At 37.0% G+C, this 27,625-nt stretch overlaps 1 protein-coding gene and 1 non-coding gene across 5 annotated transcripts in view; both read left to right on the top strand.

Annotated features, from left to right (window-relative positions):
- The first annotated feature begins 1,394 nt into the window (after positions 1–1,394).
- ABCB11 (ATP binding cassette subfamily B member 11) overlaps positions 1,395–27,625 on the top strand; it is a 90,578-nt gene continuing 64,347 nt past the window's right edge. Inside the window, exons 1-5 of one of the 4 annotated variants that reach the window (XM_060621505.3) lie at positions 1,395–1,935; positions 10,892–10,994; positions 12,505–12,526; positions 15,025–15,076; positions 15,858–16,096. In XM_060621505.3, coding sequence (XP_060477488.2) covers positions 10,919–10,994; positions 12,505–12,526; positions 15,025–15,076; positions 15,858–16,096 — 389 coding nt within the window. In that variant the 5' untranslated portion in view covers positions 1,395–1,935; positions 10,892–10,918. Of the gene's footprint in view, positions 1,936–10,891; positions 10,995–12,504; positions 12,527–15,024; positions 15,077–15,829; positions 16,097–27,625 lie in introns of those variants that run through there. The other 3 variants (XM_060621507.3, XM_060621508.3, XM_060621509.3) reach the window with 3 other exon arrangements.
- On the top strand, positions 5,241–5,349 carry LOC132673970 (U6 spliceosomal RNA). The gene has a single exon (XR_009608301.1). It is a non-coding gene; the product is annotated as a U6 spliceosomal RNA (small nuclear RNA).

Here is a 27,625-nt window from a genome sequence, read left to right on the forward strand (position 1 = left end):
AAACCATAAAGAAAACTCACCTACTGCTAACACAAAATAGGAATGATTAACTTGGTATTCATCCTGCCCTAGCTGGTCAGGGAGCCAGAGTTGAAGGAACAGAGGAAGATGTTACTAAACCTCGAAGGGGTTCAGAACAGGTTGTTGTTCCGTCCTCAGTTTTTGCATCTACCAGAAGAGGTGGTTGAACAGAACATCTGCAATATTGTTTACAACTCTAACACTCTATTTTTATTATCTCCCTTCACATCTACATGCCAAACAAAGACAAAACTTAGGACACTAGGACCAATGAGAAGCTCATTTTCACCCTGTGGGTGTTGTCAATAATTTTACCAGAACAAAGGTCACAAAATTCTACTGAGAATCTTCTCCCAGCCAAAGCTACAATCTCACAGCTGTGCCGTCTTTTTGGGTTTGTGTAGAACAAATTTCTTTTTCCTAGGTCCTAATTGGTGCCAAACCCAATATTATTACATTTGCATTGACTCGGATGTCAACTTGTCCCAGGACTTGTCAAACCAATTCAGATGGAGGGAATATCTTAGAAACCTTTCTTGTGTTTGCTGTCCTTGATATATTGAAATTTCAACATATACATATAATAACATACAAAATTTGGAGCTAAATCATAAACCATTGTATATGCAGGTTTCAGTAGAGACAAATAGAAGTTACTGAATTTTTAAAGAGTTTATGGCAGAAAAACTTTAAATTAAGAAAATTTTATCTTATCATTGATTTGATCTTATTTTCTTCAAACTGAGAAGCACTGGCCCATCACCTGCATTTCAGAGCCTGGGCTGGAAGGTCAGCATAGAGTGGTATAGAGCATAGACTCTAGACCTATTGGTTGTAGACTTTGGGTGGGTTATTTAACCTCTCTGTGCTTCATTTCTCTTAACTATAAAATGGAGGTAATGATGATAGCACCTAACTCCTATGGTTTTTGAGGAATCCAAATAAGGAGGTACAAAATAGACTCTTCAACTGAGCCAGGTACCCAACAAAGGCTTGACCAGCATTGGCTATTATTACTCATCACTGGAGGCCACAGTGAGGTGCTCTTAGGAAATGGTTAACTCAGTCAGGGAGAGAGAGAAAAAATAAGAGCATTTGAGAAAAATGTTGGAATTAACAAGAAGGGAGAGGAACAGGTATGGATAGCACAAAGCCGCTGGAGAAGCCACATATGTTTATTTGACTTGGATTTCTGTTAGTTTAAACCCTTAAAAAAATCACTTATCTGGTGGGTAGAGCCTGAGGTTGTTGACTGTTGAGGCCAGGGTGCAAGGGTCATGTGAGCCCTCAGAGTTTTGAGCAAAAAGGCTATTTCACGTGTTCTTTCAAGTCATCTATCTCCACGCAATGCTGGGGCTGGGTCAGGAATATCAGGGGCCTGCAATGTAAGGACTTTCCAAGAGTAATCTTTCAAATTGAGGGGAAAAGTTTAAAGTTGTTTTTTTTTTGTTTGTTTGTTTTTTGTTTGTTTTTTGTTTTTTGTTTGGTTTTGGTCTGGTTATGTTTTAAAGTAATTTCTTAAGACCAAGGGCTTATGAGAAGAAATGATGTAGCCAGAATCACAACGCTCTTGCAGGGTGTGGGGGGACGGGGTACCAGTGTCTTGCGCCTCCTTTCAAGGGAATCCACACCTTCCAAAGCCTGTTGAAGCCCTCAGCTGGCTTCCTAAGCCCACTGTGTGTTTGGGGTTATTGTTTTGAGTGTATTCAACCTTTCCTCAGAGTCACTGAACTGTGCTTAGACTGGCCTTCAGGGCATTGACCCATCAGCAAATAGATAATGTTTTAGAAAAAGCTTGAATTCTGTTCAGTGTTTAGCAATGATGAAAACTGAAGTTGGAAAAGGTTGTAAAACCTTTGACTCTCCACGGTAGAGTCTGTTGTTTTTCTGGCTTCCTCAAGTCCTCGCTCACAGGTAAGTGACTTCTATTCTTTCCAGCATTTGAGGACCATGTTCTGCAAGTCCATTTCCTCCAAGTTTTACTTTGTGGGGTATTGTGTTTCTGATTCACTAAAGGCTATCCTCTTGTCATGCAATAAACAGTACCATAATGCTTGGATAAGAACTTGCAGAATATATTAGTAATTTAATAATATATTATACAATATGGGTGACTCTTGGTTGCTGTCTCATTTATAGCAATGTTACTTTATGCATCAATTGTTTTGAGAGAGAGAGAGTGTGTGTGTGTGTGTGTGTGTGTGTGGTGCAAATGGATGAATGGATTGAATAATGTGCCCAAAGTAAAAATGCTAGTGAGCTTTTTTGTCTTGGGTTTATGAAAGTGCAATTCTGTTTGCACTGATAACCACAAATCCCATCTGGAAAGCTGGTGCTGTTTTAATACAGATCTATGCCAACTTCATCTTTTCTCCAACACCATGCTTATATCCCTCATTCTCCCAGTTTTCAATAATTTAGATACTAAAAAATATGAGCTCTGGATGTATGGCTAGAGGGGAAACATTGATTTCTAGAAACTAATTTCCATTTTTAGGTTTCTCTAGCCAGTAGAACTCACATGTTGTGGATGATTTGAACACATCAATCAAATATTATTCATGTTGAAGACTGGGAATAAGGTGTGGTAATTCCAAATGTTTTGAGGGAAGAATAGTTAACTAGATATATTAGAGACAAATTATAATGACTGTACAAAAAACTCTAATAGTGGTTATTACTAAGTTTTTAAAGTATTAGCTTATTTATAGGCTCTTGTTTAATAAAGTTTCTTTCTGTGTGCAACCACAACCCCCACCTCACCCCCACACCCCTACCCTACCACTCCAGACTTGGCTACCCTCCTCCTGTGCCCTGTAACACTCTGTAATTATCTCTGGAGGCTGCATTTCCCTACCTGGGAGTTACCGTTCACATGCCCTTTCCCCCACTTGATTGTAAGCCCCTTGAATAGTTTGTGTGTCTTCCTAGTAAGAGTAATGGTGACAAATATTTACTGATGAATTTGAAATAGATTATGAAGTAGTGTAGGAAAAAAAAAAATTGCCCAGTCCGCAGTTTTAAAAGACACTGAAATTACTAAAAACAAAACAAAACAAAATGCCTGAGTTCTATTGCAAGAATCAAGTGTTAGGGTTGTGTGTTGCTTTGTGCAGATGGGAGAACTGTGCACATAGAAACCAAGACAGACTGGGAGTAACTTTGAAATTAAACTCTCTCTTCTTCTAGAGCAATTCTTTAGTCCTCCATTTAATTTCTTTCCTATGTTCATCAGCCGTGGCCCTTGGGGCTAAAGGGGCCTCATTTTTATCCCGTCTCTGGAGATGTCTTCCACGTTGTTGACACACACCATCCTGGCACAACCTGCTTATCTGCCAAGCAGTGGTTTTCTATTTGTCTTGCTCCTTAACACAAACTAATATTTCTCTCCTCCTTTTTTTAATGTTTCTTTATTTTTGAGAGAGAGAGAGAGAGAGAATGAGTAGGGCAGGGGCAGAGACAGAGGGAGACACAGAATCTGAAGCAGGCTCCAGGGTCTGAGCTATCAGCCCAGAGCCCAGTGTGGGGCTCAAACTCACGAAACATTAGATCATGACCTGAGCCAAAGTCAGACACTTAACCGACTGAGCCACCCAGGATCCCCTATTTCTTTCCTCCTTTTAATGATCCTTGGGAGAAAACCCAAGGTTTGCTGGGTTTGATAACAACAAAAATGCTCTACCTGCATTGCAACATGTCAGCAGTGACGGATATTTTAAGGGCTTTAAGAAATCTGAATTGGTGGCCAAGGAAGTGACTTCCAGAGTCAAGAGGAGCAGGAGAAATTCCGCTTTTCTCTCCAAGCAGCTCAGGGAAGGGCAGTGTGTGGTGCTGGCGACCTTGAAAGCTTTTACACAAGGGAAGTCCTGGCAAAAGAAAAACCAAGGGGAATATTCACAATGTGACGTGGGGTGGGGTGTAGGCCACTCCTGATCCTGGCATCGTACCCCTCGCTATCCCTCCAGCTCCTCAATGGCTGTTAGGGCATTTAGATCCTCCTCACTGTGTTGGCCTGGATGTGGAAAAACCTCAGCCTCTTCCTTCTGAATTCAGTCTAGATCAACATGCTTCAAAAATAGTATTTGGGAGAAAATGAAATAGAAAGCAGAACAAATCTCCCCAGAGACAATTGGAAACTAGAACACTGATAGAGTAGAGAAGTCATCTCCTAAAGTGACAAGAGTCTGGGCACCAGTGGCTTGGCTGTGTGGCACCACAAGCCTATTTCTTTTGGTCACCTGAGGCCTATCTGCCCAGGAGTGAGATGAACTGTGTGGTTCTTGCCCTTGTAAATGAAGGCACCCACTGCTTGGCCTGGAGGAATTTCTGCTCATCCCAAACAGATTTCCTAGTCCCTCTGGGTGTGGACTCTCAAGTTCCAAGCCTTATCAGAGTGTTGGCTTTTTCAAAAAGAATAAATATGATCATATCTCTATCTTGCCTAAAAGTGTATATTTGTTCCATTGCCATTGGGATAAGGTCCCACATCCTCAGTGTTAAAGATGAGGCCCGGAGGAATCCACCAGCCACATCTTCAGAGACATCCATCCACTTTTCCTCACACTGGCTGGACATTTTCTTTCTTTCTTTCTTTCTTTCTTTCTTTCTTTCTTTCTTTCTTTCTCTTTCTTTCTTTCTTTCTCTTTCTTTCCTTCTTTCTTTCTCTTTCTTTCTTTCTCTTTCTTTCCTTCTCTCTTTCTTTCTTTCTTTCTCTTTCTTTCCTTCTTTCTTTCTCTTTCTTTCTTTCTCTTTCTTTCCTTCTCTCTTTCTTTCTTTCTTTCCTTCTTTCTTTTCTTTCTTTCTTTCTCTTTCTTTCCTTCTTTCTCTTTCTTTCTTTCTTTCTTTCTCTTTCTTTCCTTCCTTCCTTCTTTCTTTCTTTCTTTCTTTCTCTTTCTTTCTTTCTCTTTCTTTCTTTCTTTCTTTCTCTTTCTTTCTTTCTTTCTCTCTCTTTCTTTCTTTCTCTCTTTCTTTCTTTCTTTCTCTTTCTTTCTTTCTTTCTTTCTCTTTCTTTCTTTCTTTCTTTCTTTCTTTCTTTCTTTCTCTTTCTTCTTTCTTTTTCTTTCTTCTTATTCAGTTCTGCTGCAGCATCAATAGTCATACTGGTGTCTTGAAGTCACATTTAGCAACCTTGGTGTAATGGCCCATGGTGGGCACTGACACTTTGTACTCTTTGGATTTTTTTATTTGTTCCTGACATGGCTATAGAACTCTATCTTCTCGTGCTCGCTTCGGCAGCACATATACTAAAAAATTGGAATGATACAGAGAAGATTAGCATGGCCCCTGCGCAAGGATGACACGCAAATTTGTGAAGCGTTCCATAAAAAAAAAAAAAAAAAAAAAAAAAGAACTCTATCTCCTCCAGTTTTGACAACCTCAAGCCCCCCATGGCACTGCTTACTTATCCCTCTTTCTGAGGTCTGTCGATGTCCTAGGTTCTCTCAGGGAATTCATTCAGGTGTTGGTCTCTGTCTCCTTTCTCTCCTCCCCAACAGTGTCTTCCAGAATATTGTTGCTAGTGTTCTTTTTTTTCCTTTTTTTGTTTTTAATTTTTTAAAATGTTTTTATTTATTTTTGAGAGAGAGAGAGAGACAGAGCACAAGTGGCAGGGGAGGGGGGACAGAGAAGGAGAGACACAGAATCCAAAGACGGCTTCAGGCTCTGCGCTGTCAGCACAGAGCCTGATGTAGGGCTTGAACGCACGAGTCATGAGATCATGACCTGAGCTAAAGTCGGACACCCGACTGAGCCACCCAGGTGCCCCATTGCTAGTGTTCTAACATACAAATATCTGTGATATATCTACCAATAAAGGTCAGGAGACTGTCCTCTGTGTTGATAAGATTACACATTTTATCAAAGAAAAGAAAACTTCAACCTTGGATAGTTATACAGAAGCACAGATTGTCTGCACATAGACCACATGCCATTTAGCAGAGAGGGACAGTGGTGTTGGCATGGACAATTAAAAATCTTGGGATTTTCACAATTAGGTAATCAAGGTCTGCCAGGCAGTGCTTAGAAATCTTGATTTCCAACTTTTAATTCCTAGGTTTTCTAAGTTTATTGGAAGACCATATTTCCGGAGGACTTGAAAATTCTCAAAATGTTTCCAAAGAGATTTTTTTGGAGATTAAAGTAATTTACTTTATGAAAATACAGAGTAAAAATGAAATAGCATGCATGGTACCTTATTTTTAATTCTGAGTTCTTTTGTGTTAAAGCAAAATTTTGTTATTGTAAGTTAAGTTACCTTAATTAAAACTTCCTGCATCATATTATACCCAAGAACCCTTCACATGCTTCGGGAAGCTCAAGACCAAATTTCTAATTTAGGTGTTATAGGTAACAGCTGAGGGAATAGAATTAGATGATATTACATCTGCTTATATTAGTGGGGAGAAATAATGTGACAAAACACCATAGCCTTCTTAAATCATGGAATGTACCAGGTGAGGAGGAAGACACATTCTTGTGACCCTGTGAAACAAACTTGTTTATCACTGAAAACTAGATTCCCACTGTGTTGCTAGGGTTCCAGAAACTGGCCAAGATATTCTCCATTATCTGCTATGCCTCCCAGGATCTTATCTAATAAAAAGGGAACTAACCAGTAGGAAAAAACATGGTCTAATAATACCAGTGTTTCATTCTACATTTATAATGATACGAGACAATTCATCTAACATCTCATTGTGGAAACAGTGCCTTTCCTGGAAAATATCACAAGCAAGGCTTTTGTTTACTCATTCTAGTAATTTTGGTATCTCATTGCACTTTCCCAAACTTAGCATTATAAAAATGCCATTGTCTTTGTGAGTGTATGCAAGTAATAAACTGTTTCAACACAATGGCCTTCAAAAGTCATCACTGCCACTCCTGAACTGGGCAGAAATAAGGCAACTAGCTTCCATTTCTGATTGAGCAAACCAACCAAAGTTCCAAGAAGAAGCAGCTCTAGTATGCAAGGACAGGAAAGGATGGATGTTCCAGCTAAAGTAAAAGAGCTAATTTTTCCTTTACTGCCTTTAAAAAAACGATTAATTTTTTACTCAGGTGTATTTGACATACAAGATTGCATAAGTTGAAGGTGTACAACTGGTTGCTTTGATACATTCATATACGTCTATATGATTACCACCATAGCTTTAGTGAACACCTCCATCATGTCACATAATTATCATTTCTTTTTTATGGTGAGAGCACTTAAGATACAGCCTCTTAACAATTCTGAAATATACAATATAGTATTGTTAACTATAATCACTATGTTGTGCATTAGATCTCCAGAACTTTCTCATCTTCCAGCTGCAAGCTTGTACCCTTAAACATCCTCCCAATTCCTCCACCTCTCAGCCTCTAGTAACCACCATTCTACTCTTTATTTCTACGTGTTTAGCTTTTTTAGATTCCACATATAGGCAATAGTCATACAATATTTGTGTTTCTCTGTCTGGCTTATCTCATTGAACATAATGCCCTCAAGGTCCATCCATGTTGTCACAAATGATAGAATTCCCTTCTTTCATATGGTTAAATAATATTCCATTGTATGCACATGTATATATACATAGTTTTTTAATATGCTGTGTATGTGTGTGAACACATATGTGAATACATACATATATATGTATATACTACATCTTTTTTTCCCATATATCCATTGATGGGCATTTAGGTTATGTCTATATCTTGGCTATTGTGAATAATGCTGCAATAAACACAAGAATGTGGATATCTCTTCAATATCCTATTTTAAATTCCTTTGTGTATATACTCAGAAACGGGATTTCTGGATCATTTGATAGTTGTTATTTTTAATTTCTTAAGGAACCTCCATACTGATTTCCATAGTGGCTAAACCAGTTTGCATTCCTCTCAACAGTGCACATGGGTTCCATTTTCTCCAAATCACCACCGACACTTGTTCTTTCTTGTCTTCTTGTGATAGCCATTCTAACAGATGTGAGGTGCTATGTCATTATGGTTTTGATTTGCATTTTCCTGATGATGAGTGATGTTGAGCATCTTTTCATGTACCTGTTGACCATTTGTATGTCTTTTTTAGAAAAACATCTATTTAGTTTCTCTGCCCTTGGTTTCTCTGCCTCTTTGCTTTATTCAGGACTTCAAAGGATTGAATGAATAATGTCCATCTGCACTGGTGAGGGTAATCTACAGATTCAAATGCTAATCTCTTCTGGAAACACCACCAATGACATATCCAAAAATAATGCTTTGCCAGCTATCTGGCGTCCCTTAGCCCCCTCAAATTGATACATAAAATTAACCATACCACCAATCTCAGACAAAGTCACTCTGAAACCAGGATAAAAATGAAACAAAGCAAGGCCAGTCTATAATTTTGCTCATGCACAGGCAAAAATAAAGTCATTGTGCAAAAATACCAAACATCCCTCTCTCTTGCTATATAAGTGACTATTTCTTTACCCAATCATGAAATTGCTCTGGCTTTCTGACAACATTCAATCTAGAGCAGATGCCTACTTTCTTGAATCCTCTCCCAAATCACCTAATTGAAGCCCACTTCCTATGATAGGTTCATCCTAAAACCTTCTTACTGAGACACCCTGTGGTCCCTACCATGTGTTCTCCCTCACTACAATGAATGATAAATTCAGATTGTTCAACTACAGTTGTGTTCCCAGTGGTCTTCTGCTACAGGTCAATGCTACAGGGAGGAAATCCATGCTATGTGTGAATTTTTGTGTTTGAAAACATTACCCTTTAATAGTAAATTAGAGATCACAAAAATCATTGCATTCAGAAAGAAGCAAAATGCAAACAAACCTAATATGAAAACAAATGTACGGAATTGGTGGAGGAACAGAGACGGAAAATGAAAAGAGTAGGTTGGTTGACCATCATTCTCTTCCTTAATAGAGGGTGCCTTACTACAAGTGACCCCAGAGGGAGGGTGGGAAGTAGGGCAGGGGAGAGAGTCTCTAGGCTTGAAAGCCAAAAGGAACTTTAGCTGTCTTCTCCCTTTGGACCAGCTGATGTACAGACTCAGTTTCATATCATTTTCATACTAGTCCCGCAAGGTACATCTTATCACCATCACCATCACTGACTTGAATGATGGAGAATTCAGAGCCTGGAGAGAGGTTAAAAAATGTTTTCAACAACATGGAGTGAGACCACAGGATCAGTGAGACTCTGAAGTTCACAGGCAAGACACTACACCACTGGGGTCTAAATGTTGTCAAATATTTGCACACCAGTAGAAAGAAACCTTTTTAAATGAAGAGCTAAGCCAGGAAAAAATAATTGAAGACTGATTTTTTAAAGTCTTATTTTAAAATTAGGAGACTCAGTATTATAAATATTCTGAAGATTTATTTTCTCATTATCAAAGAATTTCTTTGCTTTCTGAAAAACAAATTTTTGTTAAAATTTCAAAAATGATATAACCAGTGAACATTGCATTCTCTGCATTGAGAATATATTCTCAAAATACTGAGCAAATTTTGTTGTTGAATAAAAGAATTTTGAATCTGCTTCATGTAGTTTTTTTTATCTTTACTGACCTCATAAACTATTTAATTAAATAATATTTCTTACTCTATTTCTTAATGTTGAATTTATCTTTAAAGTTTATTTTTTAAAATCATGTTGATAGGTACCATTACATTGATAGTACCTTTGATATGATGTCATGAGAAGGGTACTTTACCTCTGTGGTTTTCCTCCCTAAAATACACAACCCATATCTAATCCTGAGAAAAATATCAGATAAGTCCCACTTTAGGAGATAGTCTACAAAATAACAGTTCAATACTCCTCAAAATTGTCAAGGTCTTCAAAAACAAGGAAAGTACAAGAAATTGTGAGAGCCAAGAGGAGCTTAAGGAGAGATAATGAATCAACATAATGTCTTCCCTCTACATCTTCACAATACTTTGCATTGTTAATCTTTGCCAGTATCTCATTTAAAGGGTTTAGTGTTCATTGCCAATCATTACCCAAAATCTATTCATTGGAGTTGCAGATAATGATTTCTCTAGTTTTATAGTATTTTACAAATCAGTAATGGATATTGATTTTTGTTGAATACTTTTTCTGCATCTATCAAAATGATCAAGTTTTTTCACATTGAACAATCATTGCATTCCTGGAATCAACATTGTTCATTATGTTTTTTTCATGAACTGCTGAATTATACTTAACATATTTAACAATTTTATATCTATTTTCAAAAGTAATTATAATTCTATTTTTTCTTATATCATTCTTGTTTGTTTTGATGTCAAGTTTACACTTGTTTTGTAAAATGAGTGGGTAGCTGTTCCTCTGGTCCATGCCAGACTCACCATATCCTCGATCTAGGAGTTGCATTTACAAAGAAGCACTGAAGGCTACCCACCAGTATTTAGGTGTAGTTGGTTCAGTACAGTGACCCAAGAATGTCACCAGTTGGTTGTGTAGTGCCAGTGGTTTTTATTTTTACTCATGAAGGAAGGAAGGAAGGGAGGAAAGAAAGAAAGAAAGCAAGAAAGCAAGAAAGCAAGAAAGCAAGAAAGCAAGAAAGAAAGAAAGAAAGAAAGAAAGAAAGAAAGAAAGAAAAGGGAGGGAGGGAGGGAGAGAGGGAGGAAAAATGAGCAGAAAGAACAAATAAATAAAAAGCAACTATCCATTCATCAGATAGAGAAAGCCATAATCAATGGTTTGGCTTTATTTTTCCTAATAATTAGGCTCTTTCATGGAGTTATTAACCAATTAAAAATATGATTTTTAGTGAAGATTTAGATTGTTAGTGAAGGTTATTTCTTGTACCAAATTGTTCTTTCATTTGGCTATTTTGTTTAAGACGAGAAAAAATAATTGCAATGATTATTTTGTTTTGTAGGGCTATTGGCTGCAGATTGCAATTACCATGTCTGACTCAGTAATTCTTCGCAGTGTGAAGAAATTTGGAGAGGAGAATTATGGTTTTGAGTCAGACAGATTATGTAAGTGGCCCTTTTCTCTTACTGTCTCTTATATAAAAAGAGGTTAGAACAAAAGTAGACAAGCTAGTGAAGTTTCAAGGGGCAGAGAAAAATCAACAATATGTAGAACCATTACGGGATGCATTTCTTACCAACAAATCTGTAGTTCTCTCCAGAATCTGTGTTATGGAATGTCTGAAAGTGCTAAGTAAAAATGCACAAAGTGTGGGTAAATGAAAGTATCTCCTCTACAAATACCTCTTTTTTAGTAGAATAGGGTTCCAGCATTGGTTATTATTATTGCCTTTATTCAGCTGTTATAATTGATTATAATAGTAATAATTTAGTGGGAAACTATACTAAGACAGTGCTGGTTAGAATGAGACAATGGGAAAGAGGACCTGTAGCACTAGCACCTAACATCTAGTGAGCGCAGGTGATTCCAAGCATTTATTATTTTTTTAAACGAATTCTATAATTTTACATCTTGCAGAAGAAGAAAATTAGACTTGAATAAATTTTTTTAAACTTGGCAAAGATCACATGACTGATAATTGATGGAACCATCATTCTAATCTAGTTCTATCTGATTCCCAAACCCAAGATGTTGATCTCTATCTATACTCTAATGCCTTTTTACTCTTACTTACATTAATTAAAATGTCAGGGAATCAGGATGTGCTGTCCCATGGTGGTGGTTGACCTTAGCACCCTGAACTCCTTTCCCTTTGCTTCCCTACACCCATGACCCTGCACCCCCACTTTCACTTCCTACCCTCCATCTGCTCTGACCTAAGCTGAGGAAAATTATATCCAGCTCAATCCTGTGGTTTCTACTGGCATGGGAGTGTCAACATCATCTTATTGTCTAGTTAACTTGTAGTCTTAATTTTAAATAGATAAATTCTGATGTTTCCAAGGAGCCAAACAATAAATATCCATTTTACTTGGTAGTTCAAAAAAATTAGATTTTCTTCAGCGAATTTAAAAATGTTGGTCTCGGGTTGCTAGCATGGCTCAGGGGTCTGAGGGTTGGTCTCAGGGTTAAGGGTCTGACTCTTGATCTCAGCTCAGGTCGTGGTCTCACAGTTCATGAGATCAAGCCCCATGTCAGGCTCCATGTTGACAATGTGGAGCCTGCTTGGAATTCTCTCTCTCCCCCTCTCTCTCTGCCCCTCCCCGACTTGTGCATGCTCACACATGGTCTCTCTCTCAAAATAAACAAATAAACTTAAAAAATGTTGGTCTCCAGTTGATGCTCAGAAAATACCAATATCTCATACCTTGTAGAAATATCTAAAAATGTAGTCAAGCCAGTAGTCCTGAACCTGAAAGGGTATCTTGTGTAATATGAGAGACACAGAGAGAGAGAATTAAAAAAAAAAAAAAAAAAAAAGCAAATAGTCATTTTGCAGTGTTCCATGAGTGAAATTAATTTGTGGGAATGTTTTCCCAGAGAAAAATTATTAATGACTATGTTTCATTGTGTCATTATTATTAACTGCTTTGTACATTGTTTTTATCCTGACAGATAACAATGATAAGAATTCAAGGTAAGTGACTGTTTCAACAATGCATCATCTTTTCTAGATTAACTCCCTAATATTCCTTTTAAAGGTACAAAGAGAGATAATATTTTCATGCACATTGTATTTCCTATAAAATGGTATAGGTGATCCATTCTTTTTCTCTTTAAATCATTGCTGTAATTTGAAAAAACAAACAAACAAGCAAAAAACATTGCTGTAATTTGATTTCAGAAACTGTTTGGAAGATCCCTTCTGAATTAGGTCCAAATCTCCCCTGTGCACCCAGAAACATCATAGAATTTCTAACCTAAATGGGCAGAGGTGAAGTTGGACAAGTAATATTTCATGAGCACAGGGGAGGTCCCTTAACCCCAAATTCTTTCCATAGGCAAATAGTAGAACCCTAAAATTTAATTGTTAGATATTTCTCTTTGGTTTAAAAGTTTAAATTCTCATATAAAGCAAATGTCAGCTAATCATATATTGGCATGAGAGTAGGATTAGATAGAGTCTAACTTAGAAGACAGAAGGGAGGTGCTAGGCAAGTTCCTGAAAAAGAAGTGGTAGTAAGGCAGAGGTTGAAGCTCTTTAAGAAATTTTAAGTAATTCACAGCAGAGAGGGGTGGTGGATGTGGTAACAGCAGTTTTGGACTAGGAGTAGTAAGGTCAGCCTGGGCCTAGAGGAACCACACTTTCCTCACTGGAGGGAAAAAAGATGAAAATGGGTGTGGGTACAGATGAACAGCAAAGAGAGAATCAACAGGAAGGTTGAGTGAGTTCTTTGGTTTTTAGAGGAGATGAACATTTTCTGTTAGATGTGGTAATGTAGAATGAGAAGATCACAGTGAAAGTCTGAGAAAGCTGTGGAGGGAAATGGAACAGTCTATAGACAGATGAAGTACAGTGTTATGGATTGAGTTAAGGATGGAGACCATACTCATTCATTCATTCATTCATTTCATAAATATTAATTAAATGCATACCAGGTGTCAGACACTATTACAGGTACTGAGGATACAGAAAAGAACAAACTGGGCAAAAATCTCTGTCCTTGAGGAGCTTACATTTTAGTGAGGATGACATGATAAGCACCATAAATAAATATAACACGTAGCATGGTAGCTAGTGATAATCTATCACTGTCTGTCTAAGGAAAAAAAAAAAGCAAACATGGAATGGAGATATGAAGTGATGTGGGGAGAAATTTGAAATTTTAAAGGCTTTGGCCAGGGAGGGTCCCATTGAGAAGGTGACTTTTGAGGGAAAATCTGAAGGAGATGAGGGGGTTGGCCATGCAAGTATCTGAAGAAAGAGCATTCTGTCAGGAGGAAACAACAAGTCCAAATGGTCAGAAATGAGAATAAATTTGGCATGAACAAAGGTCAGCAAAGAAGCCAGATTGCTCGGGTGGAGAGAATTGGAGTGCAGTAGGAAGAGACAAGGTCAGAGAGCCAATTGGCCAGACCGTGGAGGGCCTTGGACTTTTCAGCAAAGACTTGGGATTCTACTGTGAGCTGGAGGGGAACGTCAGGGCAGCTGACTGCTAGGCATGGCATGTGTTGGCATCAGTTTACACAGTGAAGAGGTGGTCTTGAACCTCTTCAGGCCCCACAGCCTGGTTTCAGGTGGAGAGGGGCAAACAGTGGATGGATGCAGAGATGAGGGCGTTTCCAAAGATGGAGGTGGGGAAAAGGATTGAGGATGATGGTAAGAGTGTGGTCCAAATGGGTGGCAGTGGGAGCTGGGATGCATGGGGAAGGAAGCACAATCTTGACAGGTTTTTAGCAATTGAAAATTAATGAGGGTTTAAGGAACTGCAGATCACAACTGAGATGACAAAATGGTGTAGAAGGAGAAAGGAAGTGACAAAACAGGATGCATCGTCAGTCCCAGAGTGTCAAGGGAGTAGTTTCTGTTGAAAGAAAGGTCCAGGGTGTATCCATGAGGGATGACTCAGGTGAAGTAGAGATCCCTGGAGTCGAGAAGGTCAAATATGGGTTAGATATAACATTATGAGAAGTGAAATGAGTAAGAAATACTAAGGAAATATGATTTTATGGGAAGTATAGGAGTTGTTAAAAACTTTTCCATCGTATAGGTACTATTTAATGTAGTTTTCAAATTTTTAAGTGCTAGAAGGAAGCTTTAAAGCAGCTAATCCAACCACCTCCACTTACCCACAAGGAAATGTGATAGAAACAGGCTGAGGGTCAAGGATGAAATCCAATAGTTATTGCTAATATAAACTGGGAGTATAGAGACTTTTCATTTTCTCTCAATATCTCTCAGAAAAACCTCACTGACTTTCTGCTCAACTTGAAATAGAGCTATACCAAAATCTCTAGAAGAGGTAAATCTGAAAAATAAAAGTTTGTTTTTAGGATGCCCGGTTTGGCAAGAATTTCTCAGTCAGTGGGGACTTTATTTCTTACTAAAGGATGTCTCATAAAATCACCACCTATGGAGAATTTCTCTTTGTTTTGGAAAGGATGGTCTATAAATCCATATGTTTCTCTCCTCAGGTTACAAGATGAGAAAAAAGGTGACAGCACTCAAGTTAGCTTCTTTCAACTGGTAATAAAATTGTGCTGATTTTTGACATAAATTTTGCAATGGAAAATTGTTCAGATCATGGAGGAGTGTTAAATCTTCAGTCATTGGCAGGTTTTTAAGTACAGTGTTCACGTTTTCAGTCATAAACGTTGTCCATGGGATAACATGCTGAATGGCAATTAGAAATATATCGCTAATTAAACACATAAATCCTATCTGGTAGATCAGAAAAGTGTCCTGGAAAATAACCATTAAGCCCATAATTATTATTTTAGTAAGGAAAATTATCACAGTAACTATATTATGTATACTTACTCTTATGACATCTATATAAATTCCATAGTGTAGGTATTTACCCCAAATTTTCACAAGGTAGAGACATTTCTAGGCAAAAATAGGCACTCTTCTTTGTCAGTGTCAGTTCTGGGAGCCAATTTATGCTACTGGTGAATGCCCCACACAATATTTCTACATGGCAATCTCATCAATGCCATTGATCACTTCCCACTTATGTTGTGAATCAATACCTAAGAACTGAAGTCAGTTCTTGAGGTAAAGAGAATGAATTCAGAGACTAGGAAAGAAATAACAAACTAAAAATGTAAGAGTCTACTGTCTTAGATAATTGATATACCACTTATTTTTATATAGTTAGTGAAAACTCTATTGTTCAATGAAGATGATTCCCATAAAATTTGGTGCTGAATACTATTTATCAGAATCTAGTAACTAAAATTAAATAGTCCTCCTACTTCCCCTGCTTTTCACCCATAGATGATCTCTGAATCCTTTGTTTTTCAAGTTTCGATTTTCTTCAACGACTGACATTTGGCTGATGTTTGTGGGAAGTTTATGTGCATTTCTCCATGGACTATCCCATCCAGTCCTGCTCCTCATTTTTGGCACAATGACAGATATTTTTATTGACTATGACACTGAATTACAAGAACTCAAGATCCCTGGAAAAGCATGTGTAAACAACACCATAGTATGGATCAACAGCTCCCTTAACCAGAATATGACAAATGGAACGCGTTGTGGGTAGGCTATTTTTTATGTTTAACCTTTTTTGTTTATATGTTGAATTATAATTCAAAATGTGTAAGTGGGATTTTATTAGCTGAACTGGATTGATATCCAGAATAGAACAAACAGAAACATAAATTCAACCTGTATTTCTACAAATTACTCCCTCCTAAAGTTCTTCCTATCTTACCAGGTTTTTAAATTCTAACAAAAAAATAGAACTGGAAATTGCCTATTAAATGTGACACCCAAATTTAACCACTTGGTAGACTATAGGCTTGAGGATGAACACTACCAATATACTTGGGAAGTGAGCCATGAATTTTATTTGAGTCTTTGTCATGTCTCACGTCTCATTTTCAAGACTTTTGTTAGTCACTTAACTACTTTCCATTTCTTAGCTTCTGTGACTGTGGCTAATGTTCCATTTGATCCTCAGCCTTCTTTTTATAATGGGAAATTCATTGTTGTGCTACAAGACTTGGAGTAGGGGCCCCTGGTCTCAGTAGTTGAGTTTCTATGCAAGAGTTGTGTGATGCTGCAGCAAACAGAAGGGAGCCATGCAGAATTAGCCAGAACTCACCGTGCTACTGTTCATTTTGTGATTAGCCCGAAATCAGTGAGTCCATAGTGTTCAGTGTTGACTCACTATCATAGCATGGACTTTGCAGTGAGCCTCACACTGCTTCAGGGCCAGAACAAGCTCATTTGCATGTATGAAGTCACACACTCAGGTTCAAGAGCCAAGGGCAGGGCACATCTTGCCTTGGAAGACACTTGGAGGGGCTCCCTCGAACAAAATTACATTTTTTACCTTCATCTAAAATTTTTTCTACATGTTTGGTTTGTTTTTTTTAATGTTTGTTTATTTATTTTGGGAGAGACAGAGAGAGAGAGAGAGAGCTGGGGAGGGGAAGACAGAGAGAATCCCAAGCAGGTTCCATGCTGTCTGTGCTGAGCCCACACAGGACTCCATCTCACGAACTGAACCTAAGCCTAAATCAAGAGTTGGATGCTTAACCAACTGAACCCCACCCAGGCACCCCTACATGTTTGATTTAGATTATGAACTAATCCTCCTACATCACTGATACTCTTCCATAATATTATCTACTGTTAGGGTCTTTCATTCACTCATTCATTCAACCAAAATTTTTTGAACACCAACTACCTATCAGGAACTTTGTAAACCTCAAGGATACAGTGGTTATCTTGAGCCATGGTCCTTATCTTCATGGCATTTAGGTCTAGTCAGTAAAATCATCATTAAATCAAAGACGATTGAAATAAATACGTAGTAACAACTGGTTAGTGCTTGACAGAAAAATATAGGACAACATACAATGTGCAGAATTACCTTTTAAAAAATAATAAGCCTACTCATGAGAAATAAATTTCCTAAAGCCTAAATACATGTTTTTCTTCTAAATTTGGAACAGTTTGCATAAAAGAGTTGCTGTTGTCAATGACAATCTTTTAAAAGTCTTTCATTTATGTTGGAGGACAAAAATGAATTGAGTAGTATGGCTACAAAATGTAATGTTAATTGCCTCCCTCTTCAGAAAAAATGCATTCAGACTTATAATATGATGTACATTGACCCAAATCATTAACACTCATAAAGGTAAAATTTTCTAGGGAAAATTCCTGAAGGCATATCTCTTCATGCCTTAATATTTGGAAATAAATGTTAGAGGGGCTAAAATTTGAGACTTATCCACAATGCCAAGTGCTTATAAATATTTACTAGATGATTTAAAGAATGAATCCACTTTTAACGTCTGCATCACCAACATTCATTAGAAAAGAATTTCCTATGGCTATCCCTTAGTCATACTTTATTCATTCTTACTGGATTATATACTCAAAGGTGAGCACATTGTGCAGAGCAAATAGGGGCTTTCAGAAGTTCATTGGCTTCTGCTGAATTCATGTGATGCAAAACATTAAATGGATATTTGTCCTTTTTAAAAATTTCATATGGGTATCTGAACTTGTGTAGATCCCAACCCTTCTCAGGCCTTTTCTTTACTCCTTTGATGAGTTGAATACTTTTTAATTGTGAGTGACTATGGTCACTGATGGGACTACTGTTTATTCTTCTGAGTAAATGTTTGTTTAGCTTTGGCGTTAGTTAAGATCAATGTGAAAATGGACTTGGGTGGGGCAGAAGACAAGGGTGAGGACATTTTCTTACTGTAAGTAGTTAACGTGTCTCCTAAATTACCCAACTCTTTTGCAACTTTCCTTCTTGGAAAAAGCATATCGTTAAAGTAAAATTTCTCTACCTATTATAATAGGTGTACAGGTCTTGGACAGGGTTGCTCCATGATCTTATCAACATAAGCATGCATGTTTATTGGTAGAAGCTGGTTTTGCTTTTTCATTTCACTGGTTGGTTTCTACATATGAATTGTAATTCATTGGGTGGAATTTTTAGGCAAAGCCTTCCAAACAGCTCTCAGTGAATAATGCTGAAAAGTATTATGGAACATCAAGCTTCCTTAACAGCTTATCAGAATTTATTTGCTCAGAATAGTCAAGTAATATGGCAAAAGAATGAAACATGATGAATGAAGGGAAATCCAAGCAGTCCAAATACCACAGTGCAGCTTATTTTTATTTTCTTTTATCCAATTAAAGTGTAAAAATTCAAACAAAAGCCACAAAGCCCAAAAGTTTTATTGTGGAAGTGACATACCATAATTTCTGCCATTTTCTTTCTTTTTTTAAAGTTTATTTTTAGTTTTGAGAGAGAGAGAGAGAGAGAGAGAGAGACTAGAGGAGGAACAGAGAGAGGGGGAGAGAGAGAATCCCAAGCAGGCTCTGCATTGTCAGTGGCAGAGACCAACACAGGACTCGAATTTATGAATCATGAGATCATGACCTGAGGCAAAATCAAGAGACACTTAACCCACTGAGCCACCCAGGTGTCCGTTTCTGCCATCTTCTACTGGTCACACGACCAACCCTGGTACAATTTGAAAAGGAACTATGCAGCAGTGTGGAAACCAAGAGACAAGAATGATTAGGGGCTCTGTAGAGGCTGACTACCACAGCCATTGGGAAATATGATTCTTTATTTCCCCCACATATGAATGTGTCAAAGTAGAAATCAGCCTGTACCTTCTCTTGGATTTTGGTCTGTTTTCTTAGCAATGTACGTTTAGTGTATGCATTCAAACACTGTGTTGAATTTAAACACTGTAAAACCATACAGTTTTTAAAACAGCTTTATTGAGATACATTCACACACCATAAAATTTACCAATTTAAAATGCATAATTCCATGGTTTTCTGTATTTTACAGTTGTGCACCTATCACTACAATCAATTTTAGAATATTTTTTAAAAATGTCTATTTATTTTGAGAGAGAGAATGAGAGTGGGCAAGGAGCAGAGAGAGACAGACAGACAGAGAGAGAGAGAGAGAAAATCCCAAACAGGCTCCAAGCTGTCAGTGCAGACCCCGACACAGGGCTTGATCCCATAACCGTGAGATCACAATCTGAGCCAAAATCAAGAGTCAGATGCTTAACTGACTGAGTCACCCAGACGCCCCAATTTTAGGACAATTTTATTACCACAGAAAGAAACTTTTCGCTGTCACTCTCCCATCTCCCATCCCCCCTCAGCTCTAGACAACCGCTAATCTACTTTCTGGCTCTGTAGATTTGCCTATTCTGGACAATTCATACAACTGGAATCCCACAATATGTGGTCCTTTGTGATTGGCTTCTTTAACTTGGCATAATATTTTCAAGGTTCATCATATTGTAGCATGGATTGGTACAGCTTAGCACGGGTCTATCCTGCAGAGTGCTCCATGTGCACTTGAGGGGAACATGCAGTCTGCTGTTATTGAATGGAATGTTCAAAGGATTTCTGTTAGGTCTATTGGTTTGTGGTGTTATTCAAGCCTTCTATTCCTGGTTATTCTATCCAATGCAAAGTATAGAATTGCGATCTCTGACTATTATTATTGAACTACCTATTTCTACTCTTGAATCTGTCAGACTTTGCTTCATGTATTGGGGAACTCTGTTTTTAGATGAATATATGTTCATAATTGTTATAATCTTCTGATTGTTATAATCTTATGATAGATTGGTCCTTTTATAATCACAAAACATTTATTCCCAATAACAATTTTTAAAAGTTTATTTGGTCTTATATTGGTACAGCCACTCTTGGTTTGTTATGGTTGCTCTTTGCCGTGACATGTCGTTTTCCATCCTACTTTTAACTCGTTCGTATCTTTGAATCTAAAATGTGTCTCCTGTAGACAGTCTACAGTTGGAGCTTGTTTGTTTGTTTGTTTTTTAGATTTATCCAGTCTGACAATCTCTGCTGTTTGATTGGATTATTTAATCCATTACATATAAAACAAACATAGTAGTCTAAAAAGTGGATAAAAGAAGGTTAGAGTTCTCAGGACTCAAATCATGACATGACTGTGAGTTCCCTGGGTTATTTTTAGGCCTCATATGTACCACATATGGGTATTGGGAAAGCTGCAATCTGGAAAAACCAGTGAGCACAAACCACAAAGGACTTAATAAAATTATGCTCTTTCTAGATAGTAGACCACAAAGAGGCAGCCTAACAGAAAAATCTCAGGCAATAACTATATCACTATTCTACTCAAGCCAACACCACAGGAAAATAAAACAAAACAAAAACAAAAAACACTACATAACCTCACACTTACCCATGCTAGCAAAGGTTGAGTTGGGCCTAGGCTTCCACCTTTACCTGGTATCACTGAGCCCCTGCTGTGTCTGTCTCCCACCCCACCTCTGTGGTATCAGTGAAGAATATGTAGAGAGTTGAAGCACCCCTACTGTAAAGAGAAACCTCTCTCCCTGCCTGCTTGCGTGGGATCAGAGGGTCAGGACATTCATCACAACCTCCATGGAAGAGACAATCAAGACATTTTCAGACGAGGGAAATTCAGAGAATTTATTGCCAGCTGACTTAAGAATGGCTAAAGGAAGCTCTTTGAACAGAAAGGAAATAATAAAAATAATCTTGGACATTAAGAAGGAAGAACATAGTAAGCAAAATCATGGGTAAACATAGTAGACTTTCCTCCTCCGCTTGAGTTTTCTGACTTATTTTTAAAGGTGGAAGTAAAAACTGCCAACACTGTTTGATATCATCCTATTGTAACATTGTTTGATGTGAATTTGATTTGGAAATATTAAAGATAATTATAGTATTAGCAGAGGAGAATAAGGGTATATAAAGGGAGATAGTGTTTTTACACTCCATACAAACTGGTAAAATGACACTAGCAGATTATAATAAGCAATATATATATATATATATATATATATATATATATATATATATATATTTATAACATAACTCCTAGAGCAACCACTAAAAAAGCTATACAAAGAGATATACTCAAAAACACTACAGGTAAATCAACTTTGAATTTTAAAAAATGTTTGACAGCACCTCGGATGGCTCAGTCAGTAGAGTATGTGACTTTTGATCTTGGGGTTGTGAGTTTGAGCCCCATGTTGGATGTAGAGATTACTTAAATAAAATGAAATAAAAATATAAAAACAGTTTGAGTAGTCCATGGAAAAATATTTTTCATGCAAACCTTAGTCAAAAGAAAGCAGAAATGACTATACTGATATAAGATAAATTAGATTTTGGAATAAAGAAATTTACCAGAGACAAAGAGGACCATCATACAAAGGTGAACAAGTCAATCTGCCAGGAAGACACAGCAATCTTAAATGTATACACACCAAACAGAGTTGCAAAACTTGTGAAGCAACAACTGACAGAACAGAAAGGAAAAATAGACAAATCAAAAATATAGTAGAACCCTTAACTACCATCTCTCCACAATTGAAAGAGCAACTAGTCATAAAATTATCAAGGATACAGAAGAGCTAAATACCAGCAGCCACAGGATCTAAATGACATGTATAGAACATTCCATTCAACAACCACATAATACACATTTTTTAAGTGCCTACAGAGCACATACCAAGACAGACCATACCCTATGAGCTATGAAACAAACCTCAATTTGCTTATAAATATAAAATAATTGAAATAAAATATAAAATAATTGAAATAATAGAGTGAATTCTCTAACCACAATGGAATCAAACTAGAAATCAGTAACAGAAAGATAAATGGAAAACCCCCCAAATTCTTGGGAATCAAACAGTACACTTCTAAACAATTCATAGGTCAAAGAGGAAGTGTCAAGGGAAAAGTTTAAAAATTGAACTAGATGAAAAGGAAAACACAAAATGTAAAAATCTGTGGGACACAGTTCATGCAGTACTGGGAGGAAAATTTATAGCACTAAATGCATACATTACGAAAAAGGAAACATCTCAAACTAAACATCTAAGCTCCCAACTTAAGAACCTCGGAAAAGAGCAAAATAAGTCCACCGAAAGCAGATGAGAGGGTATAATAAAAATAAAAACAAACAATACAGGAAATCACTGAAACAAAGATCTAGTTCTTTGAAAAAAAATCAGTTAAATGGGCAAAACTTTATCAAAACTGACAAAGGAAAAAGGGAGAAGACACAAATGACCAATGCTGGGAGTGAAAAATGAGATATTATTATAGACCTTGCAAACATCAAAGGGGCAACAAGGAACTACTGTAACTAGTCTACACACATAGGTTTGACAACTTAGAAAAATGAACCAATTGCTTGCAAAAACAAACTACCACAACTCACCCAATGTGATACAAATAATTAGAATAGCCCTATTAAAGAAATTGAATTTATAATTTTAAAACTCTAAAAAAAGAAATCTCCAGGCCCATGTGATTTCACTGGAGAATTCTACCTAATGTTTCAAAAAAAAAAAAAAAAAAAATACCACCAGCTTTATACAATATTTTCCAGATAATAAGAAGGAGTAGTTAATTCATTTTATGAAGCTAGTATTACTGTGATCCAAAAGCCAGACAAAAATATTACAAAAAAGAAAAGCACAGATTAATATTCCTCATGAATATAGATGCAAAATGGTAACAAAATACTAGCAAATAGAATTAACAATATATAAAAAAGAATTACACACCAAGTAGAGTATATTCTAGAGAAGCACATGTGGTTCAGTATTAGAAAAACACATTAATCTACCACATTAACAGGCTAATATATAAAACCACATGATGATCTTCACTGAAGATGAAAAAGCACTTAAAATTTCAACACCCATTCATAACAAAAACTCTCAGAAAACTAGTAATGGAAAGGAACTTCCTCAACTTAAGAAAGAACATCTACAAAAAAGTCCCACAGCTTTTTTGTGCGAAAGATTGAGGGGCGCCTGGGTAGCTCAGTTGGTTGAGCATCCAACTTTGGCTCTGGTCATCATCTTCTCGTGGCGGGCCTGAGACCCATGTCCAACCTTGAGCTGACAGCGCAAAGCCTGCTTTGGATTTTCTATCTCCCTCTTTCTCTGCCTCTCCCCCTCTCATGCTGTCTCTCTTTCTCTCTCTCCCTCTCAAAAACAAACATTAAAAACATTTAAAAAATTTTTTTAAAAATAAAAACAAAGTAAGGGAAAAAAAGTGAAAGATTAAATGCTTTCTCCCTGAGACTGGAAACAAGGTACGAATATATGCCTTCACCACTATTATTCAACACAGTGCTCAAAGTTCTAGCCTATACAATAAGGAAGGAAAGGAATACTGATTTAATATTTAACACTATTGAAGTATACATTTAAAAGTGGTTAAATCGGCAAATTTTATGTTACGTATTTTTTATTACAATCAAAAACATTTTAAGTGAAAACAAAATACAGACCTAAAAGGAAGAAACACACCCAATTATATTGAAGATGCTATTATTGTGGACATAGAAAATCCCAAAGAATCTACGAAAATATCTTAGAACCAGTAAATGAGTTTGGCAAAGTCATAAAATACCAAATAAATATACAAAATTTAGTACTATTTCTGCATACTAGCAACGAACATGTGGACACCAAAATTCAAAACATAATGCCATTTAAAATTGCTTAAAAAATGTAGTTAGTTGTAAATTTAATAAAACATATATGGGACTTACATGCTGAAAAATGTAAAATCCTGATGAAAGAAATCAAAGATCTAAACAGGTGAAGAGACATATATTGTTAATGAATTGGAAAACTCAGTATAAGAAAAATCTCATTTCCCCCAAACTGATAATACAGGTTTAATAAAATTTCCATTAAAATCTCAGCAAGATATTTTTGCAGTCAAATGCTCTACCACTGAGCTATACCCCCTCAGCAAGATATTTTTGTATATAGAGACAAGATTACTCTAAAATTTATATGAAAAGTCAAAAAAAAAAAAAAAGAACTAGAATATCTAAAACAACTTTGAAAAAGAAGAATAAAGTGTGAGGGAACAGTCTACTCAATTTCAAGATACGTTATATAGCTAAAGCAAGGTTGTGTTGTATTGACAGAAGAACAGAATAGAGAACTCAAATAGACCAGTGCAAATATGTCCCACTGATTGTTAACAAGGGTGGAAAAGAAATTCAAGAGAGGAAATACAAACTTTTTATCAAATGGTGCCTAAATAATTGGACATCCATAGGCAAGAAATGAACCCATATACAGAATAGCTCAAAATGGATTATGGACTTAAATGTAAAAAGAAAAATGTGTAGCTCACCATTTTTATGTCTAAGGCTAGACAAAGAGCTCTTAGACTTGACACTTAAAGTACAGTCCATAAAAAGAAAAGCTGATGAATTGGGCTTCATCAAAATGAAAAACTTTGGCTCTGCAAAAGACCCTGTTAAGAGAATGAAAAAGAAAAGCTACAGACTGGGAGAGTATGTTTGCAAACTATATATCTAACAAAAGGCTAAGATCTAGAAAATATAAAGAACTTTCCAAACTCAGTGGTTAGAAAAATTCAAATTAGAATATGGGGAAAACACATGAAAAGATATTTCACTAAGGATATAAAGATGGCAAATGAGCACATGAAAAGATACTCAGCAACATTAGCGGTTAGGGAAGCAAATTAAAATCAAAAAGAGACATCAGCACAAATCTATCAGAATTGCTAAAATAAAAATAGTGATGACACCAAATAGTGGTGAAGTGGAGGAACTGGATCACTCATACCTTGCTGGTGGAAATGCAAAATGGCGCAGGCACTCTGGAAAACAGTTTGGCAAATAAATAAATAAATAAATAAGCAAGCAAGTGTTATATAACACAGCAATTCTACTGTTGGGGATTTATCCCAGAGAGATTAAAACTAACGTTCATGCAAAAACCTGTACACAAAGGTTATAGAAACTTTACTTGTAACAGACAAAAACTGGAAACAACCCAGACATCCTTCGATGGGTGAGTGGTTAAATTGTGATACATCTATATCACGGAATAGTACTTGAAAATGAAAAGGAGCAAATAATTGATGAAAGAATTATACTGAGTGAAAAAAAGCCAACCAATGCCAAAAAGTTACATACTGTGTGATTCCAGTTACATAATATTCTTTATTCCACTTTATAATATTCTTTGAATGACAAACCTATAGCACTAGAGAATAGATGAGTGGTAGCCCGGGGTTAAGGGGGGAGTGGAGGCTGCATGTGTAGATGTAAAAAAGGCAACATGAAGAATCCTTGGGGTGATGAGGATGTTCTGATCTTGATTACATCAATGCCAACATCTCGGTTGTGATATTGTCCTAGAGTTTTGCAAGATATTGCCAAAGGGCATATATAATGCTTCTGTATTATTTCTCACAATTGCATGAGAATATACACTTGCCTCGAAATGAAAAGTTTAATGAAAAACAAACAAATGGCTTCCTGGGTGAAAAAAAAATTGTCAGATTCTCGGAAAGGGAATTCTAGCCATTCTGGAAATTGTCATAGATTCTCTAGCCATTCTGGCAGTAAGCCATCGTGTATGGGTGTTCTGCAGAGCAGCTTTACTCAGTGATCAGCCATTTGTGCACAGGTTGATGTCCCGTGCATTAAACAATACAGAGCCTCCATCATTCTGAGAGTAGGACATGGCCACATTTCTGCCAACCTGTGGTGGTCAGTTGTGAGTTGCCACTGATGTTCACTCTACAGTGTCAGTACTACTGGGTCTACCATGCATGAAAACCATTGAAAGGAAGACTCTGTGTTAAGCAATGCCCCCTGTCATAAAGACCTCCTAGGTATTGAAAATGAAAACCCTCTGGGTTTAGTAAATCTGAAACCTTGAAGTATAAATTGAGTAATTTGATTTTATGGTGAATTTATTTTTCATAAAGGGCAAGGTAAGAATCCCTCATATCTTAATCATTTGTAAAATATCTCTTACCTTTCCCCTTTAATTACCATCTTTCTGCCCTCTTCTCCCTTAAACAAATGAACCAAGGGAATCTGAATTTACTCTAGTAAATGTATGTCAATTTTGCTGTTAAAAAGAAAGGCGCCCATTTGGTGGTCCAAATCACCCCCACACTTTAAAGAATCCTTTCCAGGATTTTACAGCCACAAGAAAACTTTCCACCAGATGATAGAAGAAAATTTGATGTGCACTGGAAGGAACCAAAGCAGCCTGCTCTTTTCCTTCCTAGCAGTTTTTTCTGATAGATCTGTTCTGTTGTTCCAGAAATATTCTCAAGTAAAACCCTAATAACTTCTTATTCCCAAGAATAAAATAAAAAAGTTAACCATTCATCTCTGGGCTGCTTCAAGAGTGAACGGAATCATGAACTACTCATGTGCTTATCCACACCATCCCCTAATGATATAATTCTCTGGGAGTTTTCCGCAATAAATCTTGGAGCTGGGTCTGTGCTCAGTACTTTCAGTCTGAGTAGGTTTGTTTGTAACTGGCAGCTGTGTCTCTCATGACAGAGACACCTTTTATCGCCTCTGCTTAGAGTGTCTGGAGAAGGAACGCACCACAGGAAATCTTAAGTAAAACTTTCTGACAAATACTCATAGTTGTCTGTTTTTGGACACCCAAATTTCATGTCACAAACAGAAAATTAGCAATATGGACTAACTGGTCCTTTAGAAGTCTTTCCTCACAATATTTCACTACATACCCTGTACAGAGATACTTAACTTTTGTGAGAGCCTCCGATTGTGGATGTAAGTTTTCTAGCTCTTGTCCGTGCTTGGGGTTCCCTTTCAACCGTCATGAAAGACTGGGAATGTGGTGAACAGACATATTAGCTGGTTTGGAGATTATCAGAGGGGTTGACCAAAGCAATTATATCCCTTCCTCATAAGTATTTTAAAAGTCAAAGCAAAATGAAGAAACACTGCGGTGTTGGGTCTGCTATGTGTAAGGTATTGTACAAGGGTTCAGGCAGTGTGAGCAAGCAGCTTAAACCAAGCTCTTGCCCTCAAGTAGCTTGCAATCTAGCAAAACAAACAAATATTTTCAATAAAGATGCTGAATAGTAGTGCAAGATGGCAATTAAAATCTGTCGCAGAATCATAGTTTGTTCTGAATTAAAGAAATTGCACTTCAACACTTGGTCCAAGTTCGGTAGAGGGAGAGAACAATT

The sequence above is a fragment of the Panthera onca genome, chromosome C1 (assembly GCF_046562875.1).
Source record: "Panthera onca isolate mPanOnc1 chromosome C1, mPanOnc1 haplotype 2, whole genome shotgun sequence".
Classification (NCBI taxonomy): domain Eukaryota; kingdom Metazoa; phylum Chordata; class Mammalia; order Carnivora; family Felidae; genus Panthera; species Panthera onca.